Genomic DNA, 15,710 nt, shown 5'->3' on the forward strand with positions numbered 1-15,710 from the left:
GTTGTTGGGATTCTGCCCTTGAACTGGTAATTTTAAGGAAATTTAATCGTTTTTGGGTTATTATCTTTAATATTATTCTAGATAGAGATAACCTGTTAAAAACAATCATGTTCAGCAAAGTAAGATCTACAAATAAGTAAAAAATGACCAAATATATATATTATTCATGATATGTATATGTCTGGTCAGTTTATGAAATTGGGCTATCCAAAATAGGCCATCTGTCATAGTTGGTTATTTTTACAACTATATAAGGTCATGTACAGAAAATTTACATAAGAAATATACAAGGGAGGACTAGCAAACACTAACCATATTGACTTTCATCCGATTTCAAACATCAGACAAAAAGTGAAAGTTAGTTTTTGATAATACTTTTACAGGAATGAGAATGTTCACAAAAACATATTAGTTGTGTGCATTGGTCAGATGGTAAAACTTATCAAATGTATCTGAAAATTATTTGGAACAATATCCAATATTTCCATAGATTGAGTGCAGATTTCTTTCTTCCAAACTCTTGAAAGAGTGAATATTCAATATATTCTAAAAAAATTGAAGACAGGGATCAAATGACCTCTTCTTTGTCATGCTAGAGAAATTTGCTGAAGCATGTCATCCACATCCCTTTTTTCAGGGGTCTACAATAGGAAATCGTTAAAGTAATTGGTAAATTTAAGTGGAACCCCTTGTGGAAAATTAATGGTATTTGGCAGTGGCAGATATTAGGGGGGGGGGGGGAGGTCTGAACCACCTTTTTATTGGATGATCAATGCATTTGCATGAGTACATACAGTTTTCTACATATGATAATGCTTTATGATGTCATGCAAATTAAAAAAAAAATAATTGAATAACTTTATGCAACTTTTACATTTTGCAGAGAAAAAAAATGTCGTCAGTAAAGGTAGCTGTGCGTGTCCGTCCATTCAATAGTAGAGAGGTGGCACATAAGTCTAACTGTATTATTGGAATGACCGGAAACACCACAAGTAAGTATATGTTATGTTTGTACTGACAATATTAAAAGAAAAAAGGTGGATGTTATGTAGGATTCTGTACAATTTTTGTAATTTTTTTAAGTGTTTTTTTTTTTTTAAACTAAACAGATTAAAGCTATTCCTTTTCAAAGATTTTTTAATAGCTTACTGAACTTTAATGACTACTGTAAATTCAGAAATTATTGCATGCATTTATTATTGCGATTTTGTCATTTTATACTTAAATGTGTTCAGTGACACCAGCCAACCAACCAAGATGGCCGCCATGGCTAAAAATAGAACATAGGGGTAAAATTCAGTTTTTAGATTATTAATTATTACGATTTTGAGAAAAATCCTGTTAAATTCATATGAAATATTTCAAAATGCGAGTTTAAATTATTGCATATACAACTCTGTCGCATTTTTCGCAAAAATAAAAACCTTGCAATAATTTCTGAATTTACAGTATTACCCCCTGCTGCATAGAAATACAGTCCATCCATACATCTGGGTCCTCGGTCATAAAACTTTACTCAGAACTTCGAGTACAAAATTAGTGCCTGAAACACCAAATCCAGTATTTTGATTGGTTGATTTTCGAGTCTGAGTACGAAACTTGTGCTCGAAAGTTTTATGACCTTTAGGCCTAGTCTTAATAGAACCTTCTCACATATAATTCTTCCCAGTTTTTTTTTTGAATTTAAGTCAAATGTGAATTTCAGTGATGACTTGCATGAGTTTGAAAAAAATCAATATCTATGAATGATTTTTAAAGGAATAAGCACCTTCTAAAAATGAAGTATATGGAAATTTGCATTTGCAAAGGCTATCTTGCACACATTCAATTCTTGCCAGATTTTTATGAAATGGTATCTTTTGATATCAATATAATGTAGATGTTCAATTCATATGTATGCTGATTTTTAGCTCACTTGGCCTTTTAAGGCCAAGTGAGCTTTTCTCATCACTTGGGGACTGTCGTCGTCGTCTGTCGTTGTTAACTTTTACAAAAATCTTCTCCTCTGAAACTACTGGGCCAAATTAAACCAAACTTGGCCACAATCATCATTGGGGTATCTCGTTTAAAAAATGTGTCCAGTGACACCAGCCAACCAACCAAGATGGCCGCCATGGCTAAAAATAGAACATAGGGGTAAAATTCAGTTTTTAGATTATAACTCTAAAACTAAAGCATTTAGAGAAAATCTGACGTGAAGTAAAATTGTTTATCAGGTCAAAATCTATCTTCCCTGAAATTTTCAGATAAATTGGACAACCCGATGTTAGGTTGCTGCACCTAAATTGGTAATTTTAAGGAAATTTAGCTGTTTTGGGTTATTATCTTGAATATTATTATAGATAGAGATAAACTGTAAACAGCAATAATGTTCAGCAAAGTTATATTTACAAATAAGTCAACTTGACTGAAATGGTCAATTGACCCCCTAAGGAGTTATTGTCCTTTACAGTCAATTTTTAACAATTTTCCACTGAAACTACTGGGCCAAGCTCATTATAGATAGAGATAATTGTAAGCAGCAAGAATGTAAAAGAGTAAAGTAAGATGTACAAACACATCACTATCATCAAACATAATTTTGTGATGAATCCATCTGCGACACTTGTTTAATATTCACATAGACCAAGGTGCCAGAGCGACACAGGCTGTTTAGAGCCTCTAGTTTATTTACTAAAAGTTATCATTTGATTCGAAATTATGTTTCCAATTTGAAAGAAAACAACCTTAGATTATAGAATATTAGTTCCTCCCACCTTATTAATCAACACTCATTTTACTCATTGTTCTGGTACTTAGTGCAAATTGTTTGTTGAGCTTTAATTTTATTGATTGGAAAAAGTAATTGACATTATATTGATTTAAAATAGGAATAATCGTTAGATATATGTAACATTAAATTGTTATCCTATGATATATATGGATGTATAACAAGTATTGAAATTTAATAAATATTTTATGTGCTATCTACATTTAAATCTACATCTTCATTATGCAAATTTCATCTATATGATGTGTAATTGATTTCATGTGGAACTATACTGCTTTCATCCTGTTAAATAATTTCTGTATTAGTTTTATTATCTTTTATGTTCAAAGTTCAAATTTCCGATTCAAAATGTAACATATATTAGAATTAAATGCTATGTTAAAAAAAATTAAATGATATATATGGCCAGATCATATGTTTTCGTACAACATATGAATTTGTACTACAAATGTATGCATGGCTTTCCCAAAGTGAAATTGGAACTCCACAATGCATTCTCAAAAGAAAGAAAACCCTTGAGACAAGAATAATCAAAGCAAGTGACAATCACATTGTCAGCAATAAGATTTTTATTGCTTCTTTCTAAATGAGAAAGTCTGACTTTTGTTTCATACACACAAAAAAAAAACAAAAAAAAAAACAGTATTAAATTTTATTTTAAAATTTTCAGTTTATTAACTGCTATCAAAAAAAATGTAATAGAAAAGTGAAGGTCTCTGAGCTTGTTTTAAATGCTTTAGAATTATAGAGGTCACTTAATTGTCTTTTTGCTATATACATGTATAATAAAATAGAAAAAAAATACTGTTCATTTCTTTATAGAACCCTTACTGTTTAAAGATTTTAATATTTTGAATCGATCATATAAATATTCTATATTTGAAAAAAACATAAAGCAAATAACAAAGTTTTCTTAATTTTACTGATAAATCCCACAAATAAATTGTATTTCTGCATCACAATATGACAATTTCATTCAAAATCTTGACCAATCATTTTCTGTTTTTTGCTTTCCAGGATAACAAAACACTTTAATAGTTAAGTACAGCTCTTTATAAGAACCAGGCAGTGTGCCATATACATGTGATACATGGGGGGTTTCAGATTTTATCTATAATTGGCCTAGTAGAAGCAATATATGAAAAATGCTCAAAAAATAATTTTGAGTGGGAAATTATGAGTGGTTGCCATGGTAACGGACACACAATTTTTTGGTTGTTAAGCGTTGTAAAATCTTTCGAAAATCAACTATATCACCACATTTCAGAGCCTGATTATGAATAGAATAATACATTTTTCATTAATTTTCATATGTAACATTGATAGAACTTGGTTTAAGCTTCATTTTAATGAAAATTGCATGTCAACCAAATTTGTATTTTTTTTGTAAAATTTTGTGAAAAAATGCATTTTTTCAACTTTCTAAAAATGGGATTTTTGCTGAATTACCCCATTTTCTCTGGTGTTTTTCAGAAAAGTGCAAATGTGTACAGAATAGTTAGCACTGTAGTTATGAAGTTTGGATACTACTTTACCAAATTTAATAGAAAAATGTGTGGGATTTTTTTTAGTTTTATCACCATAGCAACCGATTTTTTCCTTGGAAACGGAGTTTTCATTTGCAGAATATTGCAGTTTAAGAGCTTAAATGTCCTGAATTTTTCATAACTGATAAGAAAAATACATAAAAGCTAACGCAAACTTTAAACTACAATCGTTAAGTGTTGTTGACTTCAATAGTTACCACGAACAGACATATTATCCATAGCAACATCCACTAAAAAACTGCATAAATAGAAATTTCTGTGAAAAAAATAGATAAATAAAGGGTTCAATTTGGAAAATGACTTCATTCTTTGCTTCACTCACAGTCTTGTCTGGGATTTTTTCTTCAGATTGTTCAATAAATGTAATATGTCATAAAACATTAGGGTTGAGGGGAGGCGGGGGGGGGGGGGGGGGGCTTGGAAAAAGGGGGGAGGGGGTAAGTTTTTTTTTTCAAATGTTGCATACAAGTAGATATTTGAAAAGATAATTGCGTTTCGTCGTCCGAAAAAACATTGGTTTTCGCACTTTAACTTTATTGTAAGTTAATAGAAATCTATGAAATTTTAACACACGGTTATTTACCTCAAAAAGAAGGTTGGGATTGATTTTGAGAGTTTTGGTCCCTATAGTTTAGGAATTAGGGGCCAAAAAAGGGCCCATTTAGACATTTTTCTTGGTTTACACACAATAACTTCAGTATAAGTGAATAGAAATTTATAAAATTCAAACACAATGTTCAAGAACACAAAAGAAAGGTTGGGATTGATTTTGGGAGTTTTGGTCCCAAAAGTTTAGGAATTAGGGACCAAAAAGGGGCCCAATTAAGCATTTTTCTTGGTTTTTGCACCATAACTTTAGTATAAGTAAATAGAAATCTATGAAATTTTAACACAAGGTTTATGACCATAAAGGAAGTTTAGGATTTATTTTGGGAGTTTTGGTCCCAACAGTTTAGTAATTAGGGACCAAGAGGGTCCAAATTAAACTTTGTTTAATCTCGTCAAAAATTGAATAATTGGTTTTTTTTAATATGCCGAATCTTAACTGTGAATGTAGATTCTTCATTTTTGGTCCCGTTTTCAAATTGTACTACATTAAGGTCCAAAGGGTCCAAAATTAAACTTAGTTTGATTTTAACAAAAACTGAATTCTTGGGGGTTCTTTGATATGCTGTATTTAGATTTTGGATATTGGACCATAATAGGTAAATGTCCAATTTTTTAGTTTTTGAGTTCTAGTTCTCAGACCACATTTATTCTGGGTCAGAAAACTATGTTTTGTCAACTATTTAACCGCAATCCAAATTCAGAGCTGTATCAAGCTTGAAGGTAGTTTTCATACTTTCCCCAACTGTTTAGGGTTCGAAATCTGCGGTCGTATAAAGCTGTGCCATGTGGAGCATTTGGTTTAAGGTTGACAGATGATGAACTTCATGGGATTGCAATAGCCGGGTCAACCTGGCTTTTGGAAAGGCAAGAGATATATGGCCCTAAGAAATGTAAGAAAATTCTTAATTTCTTATGGCAGATGAGATGTTATTCCACCAGCATACATCACAAAATTGATCCGTAACATAATATTTACAAACCATTAATAGAATCATTTGGTCAAAACATTTCTAAACTGAAACTGAAGTGTGATGGACTGGTGGATATAGACGGATAGGCAAATTGAACACATTTTACGTTAGTGGTGATTTTAAATATAATAATAGGCAATGGGTGATAGCGTATATCGGAAGTCCAATATAATGGAATCCTCTTAATATATGCAAGTAGCTATTAACATATCATCAATAACTGCTTTGTTGTACTACTATCCCGCAATTGAAATTTAGGATCTCTGAGATAGACAAATAGAATACATCTGCTAAGTTGGAATTGTGTTAATCATGGTAGAATAATTATGCTATTACCGGCAAAAGTACCAAATCAGAATTATCAAGCAATATAATTGTATCAATAAGGAATCATTCCTTACTATGGGTCGTTCTACATATATCTCACCAGTTCTAGATTCCGATAACAGAATATCTTGTTGTTATGTGTTTTTTAGGGAGGGGGTTCAGCTGAAGCACACTTCTTATCCTTCTGAAATCCCCCTCCTCTCCTTTAAGATAGTAAACGGGTAAATAGATGTATCATTTTTTTAGGATGAATCTTCAAAAAAAATGTTTTCCTACTCTGAACGTTTTTTTTAACCTTTACATGAATTACGACCTTATTTTCTGTATCTGTCTCTGTAACCTTTACAAAAGACTGCATTAATCCCGAGATTTGGAATGAAACCACTAAGCTGAGAATGTCTGCATAAATACAAGATTAATAACAGTAACAATTTGAATACAAATTCCATACATTCAATTAACTGCAACACTAGAAACAGCGCAGTACATACCAATCTTATTTTTAGCTCACCTGGCCCAAAGGGCCAAGTGAGCTTTTCTCAATATTTTGCGTCCGGCGTCCGGCGTCGTCCGGCGTTAGCTTTTACAAAAATCTTCTCCTCTGAAACTACTGGGCCAAATCAAACCAAATGTGGCCACAATCATCATTGGGGTATTTAGTTCAAAAAATATGTGGCGTGACTCGGTCAACCAACCAAGATGGCCGCCACGGCTAAAAATAGAACATAGAGGTAAAATGCAGTTTTTGGCTTATAACTCAAAAACCAAAGCATTTTGAGGAAATCTGACAACAAAAAAAAATCTACATGAAAGTCGAAAAATATAGTAGTGTATGTATGACGAAATGAGGGCTCCAGAAAGGTTCTTCTAAGATCAAATGGTAACTTTTAGAAATTTCTTTAGTTAACTGACCAATTTAGGTTACATGCTATTATTCCGACAGCCCATTGGTCCGACAGTCCATTAGTCCAACAGCCCATTAGTCCGACATCCCTTTGCTCGGACAACCCATTAGTCCGAAAATCTATTGGTCCGACAGCCCAATACTCCGACAATCCATAAGTCCAACGCTTATTAAGTCAAGCATAAGGGTAACAGGATAAAACAAAAATGTTTGTCTGTATTATTACGTTTAGATATAAAAACATGTTTTTAAAGAAATAGTTCTGTATATATAACATCAGGCTTAGGTAGTTCGAATACTTTCTATATACTCAATTCGAAATTTGTATATAGAATAAAACAGAACAGAAATTTCATTTTTCCAAATTAAAGGGTCTATAAAGAGCATATAAACAACCAGTGACGGTGCAAACTACTTTTTTTTTAACTTGGCTGTTATGTGAAAAGTGTTCGGTAAACAGGAAGTGGTTTAGTGATGAATCTGAAAACGTATCACACGATATAGCCGACTTCAATAAACCTTTCAGGAATCCTTGTAATGTAGTTCAAAAAATTCAACGAAAATATTCATGGGACGGAGGGATGAACTGGACGTTTGGAAGGACGGACAGACAGACAGAGGCAAAACAGTATACCCCACTTTTTTTGAAGCGGCGGTATAATGATTGGAACAACATAAAGACTTTATAACAATAATAATATGATACAATTATCTTTACAGCATCATAAGCCTCAGTCACAATTGGAGCCAAAACAAAATAGAAAAAAAAAAACTATATTTCTCAAATAACAGTCAGTATCAATGCATGTACTACATAATTCAAAAGAACTATTTTTTAACAGTACAATCATCAGTATCCCCCATAAAAGTCAATTTTTCTTGTGTTAACATCGAGATGTGCTAGAAATGTGCTGAAAGAGTTTCTCCCTCAAATTGTTATGAAGTGAGCATTCGATTGAAAAAAGACACTCATCCTCAACTCTATCAGCTGTACATTTAGATTTTTCAATTATTAATGTAATGGGTGAGCACTGATTCTAACTAACATATGCACTACCTTTCTAAAAATCTACGGAAGCGTATTAGTGCCACACATTTTTTTAAATTTTACTTCCAATGTTTGAGTTACAACGCAAACCTTTGCGAAATACTGCAAACCTTTCTTTTATCTTATTTCTTATTTAAGATTCAAAGGGAACAGTTGTTATTAATAGAAGAGGCTGTATATATTAAAATGTATCACTATTGTAGTCATTGTAAAGTAAAATCCTTGAATAATTAGATCATATCATTGACTTCAATAATGAGCAGAATAATATAAGAAAATGTGGAATGAATGCCAATAAGAAAATTCTTTATCTAAGCCCCACAGAAACGATATCCTTGTTACTACTAGTATATATTCATTACAAAGAAAATTGAGTAAATTGCGGTTATACGGGAACACAAAATTCAACCCTGCCAATATAGCTATAACCGAATATAAATATACTACCAAAGTAAGCTCTCGTTTGTGTAAAGTAGGTTGGCAAGAAATCTATATAGAATGAAGATGTTTTATTAATAAAATTATGTTCTCTCTATTTAAGTTGCTATCCAAGTTTCCAAAAAAAATACTTCATTATATCGAAATGAAAATTCAATGACTTTCTATCAAAGAATCTTGATCATATTCTGAGATTAAAAAAAAACGTTTCCTTATTAAAAATTCATTTTAAAGCAGAAAGATAAATTTGTCCATTTGACTTGGAGTTTCACAATTGTATGACATTATTTTGGATCTTTCAATTGAAATATCAGTGGATATCGATAGGGGATTAATAAAGGAATCAAAAGATTTAAAAAAATATACAGATCAATTTGCTTGATTTCGAGATATTAGCCATTGAAATTTTGGCGGGAAAATAGTCTCTTTTGACTTTTTTTAGCAAATCATTGACAAGTTTACATTCTCAAAACTATCAAAAAATAATTTGAATTTTATAAAACTTTAACAGATTGCTTATCATTATACATGTAAAAGATTTATAAAAAGATAAATGGGGGTCAATGCCATTTTATTAAGATATTCAAATGAATAAAACCTGAGGTTTCCGAAAATCTGACAAAAAATAAAAAAACATGGCAAGAGAACTGCAATGTACCTTAACTAACCTCTGAAGCTAAACCCAAGCTATACATTATCGATCTTAGATATCTAGAATTTCTGAAAAAAAATGATTCTATTTATAATCAGGCTCTCGGATCAAACATAATCTTTTCAAGAATCTACATGTATGATATATTTAAAAAATAAACCTACCACCCCCCCCCCCCCCCCCCTTTTTCTAACCTTCCAACCATAATATTACATTATATATTACATTTGTTGAACCTTATGAAATAAACAGAATAGACTGTAAGTGAAGCAAAGCAATCATATTCCAATTTGAAAATAAACACCCTATATTTATGTATTTTTTATATAAGTTTCTATTGATGCAATTTCAGAGTGGATGTTGCTAAGGATAATATGTGTTTCCGTGGACCAAAACTCTCAAAATCAATCCCAACCTTCTTTTTGAGGTAAATAACCGTGTGTTTAAATTTCATAGATTTCTATTAACTTACAATAAAGTTAAAATGCGAAAACCAATGTTTTTTTCGGACGACGAAACGCAATTATCTTTTCAAGTATCTACTTGTAAGCAACATTTGAAAAAATCAACTTACCCCCTCCCCCCTTTTTCCAAGGCCCCCCCCCTCAACCCTAATGTTTTATGACATATTACATTTATTGAACAATCTGAAGAAAAAATCCCAGACAAGACTGTGAGTGAAGCAAAGAATGAAGTCATTTTCCAATTTGAACCCTTTATTTATCTATTTTTTTCACATAAATTTCTATTTATGCAGTTTTTTAGTGGATGTTGCTATGGATAATATGTCTGTTCGTGGTAACTATTGAAGTCAACAACACTTAACGATTGTAGTTTAAAGTTTGCGTTAGCTTTTATGTATTTTTCTTATCAGTTATGAAAAATTCAGGACATTTAAGCTCTTAAACTGCAATATTCTGCAAATGAAAACTCCGTTTCCAAGGAAAAAATCGGTTGCTATGGTGATAGAACTAAAAAAAATCCCACACATTTTTCTATTAAATTTGGAAAAGTAGTGTCCAAACTTCATAACTACAGTGCTAACTATTCTGTACACATTTGCACTTTTCTGAAAAACACCAGAGAAAATGGGATAATTCAACAAAAATCCCATTTTCAGAAAAGTTGAAAAATGCATTTTTTCACAAAATTTTACAAAAAAATTACAAATTTGATTGACATGCAATCTTCACTAAAATGAAGCTAAAACTAAGTTCTATCAATGTTACATATGAAAATTAAAGAAAAATGCACGATTTGATTCATAATAAGGCTCTGAATTGTGGTGATTTAGCTGATTTTTGAAAGATTTTACCATGCTAAACAGCCACAAAATAGAGTGTCCGTTACCATGGCAACCACTCATATTTTCCCACTCAAAATTATTTTTTGCGCATTTTTCATTTATTGCTTCAACTAGACCAATTATAGATAAAAATCTGAAACCTTCATGTATCACACTCTGCCTGGTTCTTACAAAGAGCTGTACTTAAGTTATGCAAATAATTTTCTTATCTTTTCTTTTGTTTTAGCTATAACCAATTTGAAGGCTGGACCCAAGGATAACAGAGTGAAGAGCTTTAACTTTGATTATTCATACTGGTCACATACAACAGTAAGTAAATGTATACATGTAAAAAAGGAGGGGGGTTAATTTATGTCCAGGGGAGGATAACAAGGTGAAGAGCTTTAACTTTGATTACTCATACTGGTCACATACAACAGTAAGTAAATTTATACATGTAAAAAAAGGGGGGGGGGGGAGGGGGTAATTTATGTCCAGGGGGGGATAACAAGGTGAAAAGCTTTAACTTTGATTACTCATACTGGTCTCATACAACAGTAAGTAAATGTATACATGTAAAAACAGGGGTGGGGGGTAATTCATGTCCAGGGGGGGATAACAAGGTGAAAAGCTTTAACTTTGATTACTCATACTTGTCACATACAACAGTAAGTAAAAGTATACATGTAATAAAAAGGGGGGTAATTCATGTCCAGGGTGGATAACAAGGTGAAGAGCTTTAACTTTGATTACTCATACTGGTCACATACAAGAGTAAGTAAAAGTTGAATGTAATAAAAAGGGGGGTAATTCATGTCCAGGGGGGATAACAAGGTGAAAAGCTTTAACTTTGATTACTCATACTGGTCACATACAACAGTAAGTAAAAGTATACATGTAATAAAAAGGGGGGTAATTCATGTCATGGGGGATAACAAGGTGAAGAGCTTTAACTTTGATTACTCATACTGGTCACATACAAGAGTAAGTAAAAGTATACATGTAATAAAAAGGGGGGTAATTCATGTCCAGGGGGGATAACAAAGTGAAGTGCTTTAACTTTGATTACTCAAACTGGTCACATACAACAGTAAGTAAAAGTATACATGTAAAAAAAAAAGGGGGAGGGGGGTAATTCATGTCCAGGGGGGATAACAAGGTGAAAAGCTTTAACTTTGATTACTCATACTGGTCACATACAACAGTAAGTAAAAGTATACATGTAAAAAAAAGGGGGAGGGTAATTCATGTCCAGGGAGGGGGAGGATAACAAAGTAATTAAAGTGCTTTAACTTTGATTACTCATACTGGTCACATACAACAGTAAGTACAAGTATACATGTAAAAAAAGGGGGGGGGGTAATTCATGTCCAGGGGGGAGGATAACAAAGTAATTAAAGTGCTTTAACTTTGATTACTCATACTGGTCACATACATCAGTAAGTACAAGTATACATGTAAAAAGGGAGGGGGGGTAATTCATGTCCAGGGGGGGGGAGGATAACAAAGTAATTAAAGTGCTTTAACTTTGATTACTCATACTGGTCACATACAACAGTAAGTAAAAGTATACATGTAAAAAAGGGGAGGGGGGTAATTCATGTCCAGTGGGGGGATAACAAGGTGAAGAGCTTTACTTTGATTACTCCTACTGGTCACATACAACAGTAAGTAAAAGTATACATGTAAAAACAAGGAGGGGGGTAATTCATGTCCAAGGGAGGGGGGTGGATAACAAGGTGAAGAGCTTTAACTTTGATTACTCATGCTGGTCACATACATCGGTAAGTAAAAGTATACATGTAAAAAAGGGGGGGTGTAATTCATGTCCAGGGGGGGGGATAACAAGGTGAAGAGCTTTAACTTTGATTACTCATACTGGTCACATACAACAGTAAGTAAAAGTATACATGTAAAAAAAAGGAGGGGGTAATTCATGTCCAGGGGGGGGGAACAAAGTGTAGAGCTGTAACTTTGATTACTTATACCGGTCACATGCAACAGTAAGTAAAAGTATACATGTCGTGAGAAAGGGGGCCTCCAAATAGGGGGGGGGGGGGATATTCATGTTTGGACATTTTATAGCAGAACATATTATATTGGATTTTCCCATTGTTGAAGGCTGTATTGTTGCCCATATTGCTTACATCTACTTTATTTGAACTTTGGTGGTAATTGTCTTTTTTTTGGGGGGAGGACCATCCCAGTTTTGGTAATTTGCAATATAAATGATAGTGAGAACCTGCATATTTTCTTTAAGGAACACCATGCAAAATAAGATTTTGAGAACTCTGATGTTTGTGGTTTTGCTGAAGTCTGCATACAAGCTTATAATAAGAAATTTTGTCATTAGTTGAAAATTTATATTTCATGATATACCTATACCAACAAAATCCATGAAACATTGGTATCCATGAATAATAATGAATCCACAGTTACAGTAAATGAAATTGATAAATTTGATTGACATCAAGTTAATTATTTTAGTGTCTATACTTTATATGAAACCTAATTGTAAATGTACATTAAAATCTGAGTATAAGAAAAGAATACACACAAGATTTTAATCCAAAATGTATTTGTTTTTTTTTCTTTAGCCAGCTGATAAGAAATTTGCAGACCAAAAGAAAGTTTACAGTGATATAGGCTTGGAAATGTTAGACCATGCATTTGAAGGATATAATGTGTGTATATTTGCTTACGGGCAAACTGGTTCAGGCAAAAGTTATACCATGATGGGCAAGAATGAGTCTGGGCAACAAGGAATTATTCCACTGGTAATTGTTAATTTTTCTTTTAGATTAAACACCTGTAAAACAACTTATTTTTGCGAGTAGAATATATATAGAAACTTAAATGTGTTAGACTTGGCAATGGATTTTCTTTTATATAAGTGAATCACTAAAATAAAAAAAATCTTGAGAAAGTAAATCTTTGTGAAATAGAAAGGGCTAACACAAAATTAGCAGTAATATTACAAAATATTGAAAATGAATCTGGGTGAAATAGAGAGGGCTAAACACCCAAAAAAATATCCGTTTTTAATTTTCCCAATACCCTGTACCTTGGTCTAGTTTGGAAACATTTATGATTATGTATGATAACTTTTAAATTTTCATTAATATTTGGGCCACATAAGGGCCTTATAGCCTTACTCCTTTGTGTACAGTGTATGCTTTTCTATGCAATTTAGCCAGTATTAAAAAACAACCTGACTTAAATAAGATGAAATTGAGAAAGAACACTTTTAATGATTTGGATATTTAAGATGGTACCTAACACTACAGGGAGATAACTCTGTAAAATCAGCAGAACGTTTTACATTCATTTACGACATTGTATTGTTAAGGAATATCAAGCTTCTCAAAGATCAAAATATGTGTTTGTCAAACAGCTATATATATATAACCAGTGTAATTTTTCTGATTAAACGGTTGGTTAAAAGTTTCTGAAATTTTTATAATTTTGCCAAAGGGTCTAAGTAAATACTTTGTCAAAATTTAAAAAAAATTAAACGAGCCAAATTAATTTTAGTTAAGGTGTTGGGTACCACCTTAACAAGATGTATCAAACAGAAACCTAATGCCACATTTAACATGATACATGAAGAGATCAGCATATGGTCTTTAACAATAGATAAAGTTTCAGTTTAGTTAGATCTTTAGAGTTATTGATGAATCAGCATATTTATGAGTTGCAACAAAAGGCACACTCATATCTGATGGTTTGCAGATGTGTGTGACTTTTATCTTAATTGAAGAGGATTTTTATACGCCCCTCAAATTTTGATGGGACGTATTATGTTATACAAATGTCTGCCGTCTGTCTGTCTGGCGTAAACATGTCGCACCGTAACTTGAGAACGACTTATCCAAATTTCATGAAACTTATCATAGTTGTTTCTTATGATGGTCAAATGATCTGTATACTTGGTGAAAATAAGATTAAAACTTTTTGAGTTACGGCACTTTGTAACTAAAACAGGGGGGTTTCCACATGTTTTGTTTTCCTATGGAGGTTCATGGTCCTCACTGAGGTACTATGTCTTCCTCCACCAATAAAAAACCTGACCGCCATGAAAAAATACCATAACAGTGCTAAAAGTGAAATTAAACACCAATCAATCAATCATAATTGATGATAAACATTTGTGTTGGAATGGTAAGCATATAAAAAAGAAGATGTGGTATGATTGCCAATGAGACAACTATCCACAAAAGACCAAAATGACACAAACATTAACAACTATAGGTCACTGTACGGCCTTCAACAATGAGAAAAGCCCATACCGCATAGTCAGCTATAAAAGGCCCCAATAAGACAATGTAAAACAATTCAAACGAGAAAACTAACGGCCTTATTTATGTAAAAAATGAATGAAAAACAAATGTGTAACACATAAGCTTATTCTATCTTATAATAATATTTGATTTAAAGATTAAAAAGTATGTATTGGTTTTTATTTTACAGCTATGTGAAGAATTATTTATGAAAATAAAAGATGTGAAGTCGGACAAAGACCTGAACTATTCTGTAGAGGTAAATATATATGGCTGTATATATCTGTTGTATTTATTATGTATCTTACATACATATGTATCATCAAGCTTTTGAATAATGTATTTTCACAATTACTCACAAGTTCACACAGCAGCCAATTACTTAGAAGTTCACACAGCAGCCAATTACTTACAAGTTCACACAACAGCCAATTTACATACAAGTTCACACAGCAGCATATTACTTAGAAGTTCACATCGTAGCCAATTACTTATAAGTTCACACAGTAGCATATTACTTAGAAGTTCACATCGTAGCCAATTACTTATAAGCTCACACAGTAGCATATTACTTAGAAGTTCACACAGCAGCATATTACTTAGAAGTTCACACAGCAGCATATTACTTACAAGTTCACACAGCAGCCAATTACTTACAAGTTCACACAGCAGCCAATTACTTACAAGTTCACACAGTAGCCAATTACTTACAAGTTCACACAGCAGCCAATTACTTACAAGTTCACACAGCAGCCAATTACTTACAAGTTCACACAGTAGCCAATTACTTACAAGTTCACACAGTAGCCAATTACTTACAAGCTCACACAGCAACCAATTACTTACAAGTTCACACATTAGCCAATTACTTACAAGTTC

At 32.4% G+C, this 15,710-nt stretch overlaps 1 protein-coding gene across 1 annotated transcript in view; it reads left to right on the forward strand.

Annotated features, from left to right (window-relative positions):
• LOC134692154 (kinesin-like protein unc-104) overlaps positions 1–15,710 on the forward strand; it is a 107,395-nt gene that overhangs the window by 9,482 nt on the left and 82,203 nt on the right. Inside the window, exons 3-6 of the mRNA XM_063552593.1 lie at positions 884–992; positions 10,799–10,881; positions 13,149–13,328; positions 15,022–15,090. Of these exons, the coding sequence (XP_063408663.1) occupies positions 893–992; positions 10,799–10,881; positions 13,149–13,328; positions 15,022–15,090 (432 nt within the window). The 5' untranslated portion in view covers positions 884–892. The remainder of the gene's footprint in view (positions 1–883; positions 993–10,798; positions 10,882–13,148; positions 13,329–15,021; positions 15,091–15,710) is intronic.

Source organism: Mytilus trossulus, chromosome 12, assembly GCF_036588685.1.
Source record: "Mytilus trossulus isolate FHL-02 chromosome 12, PNRI_Mtr1.1.1.hap1, whole genome shotgun sequence".
Taxonomy (NCBI): Eukaryota; Metazoa; Mollusca; class Bivalvia; order Mytilida; family Mytilidae; genus Mytilus; species Mytilus trossulus.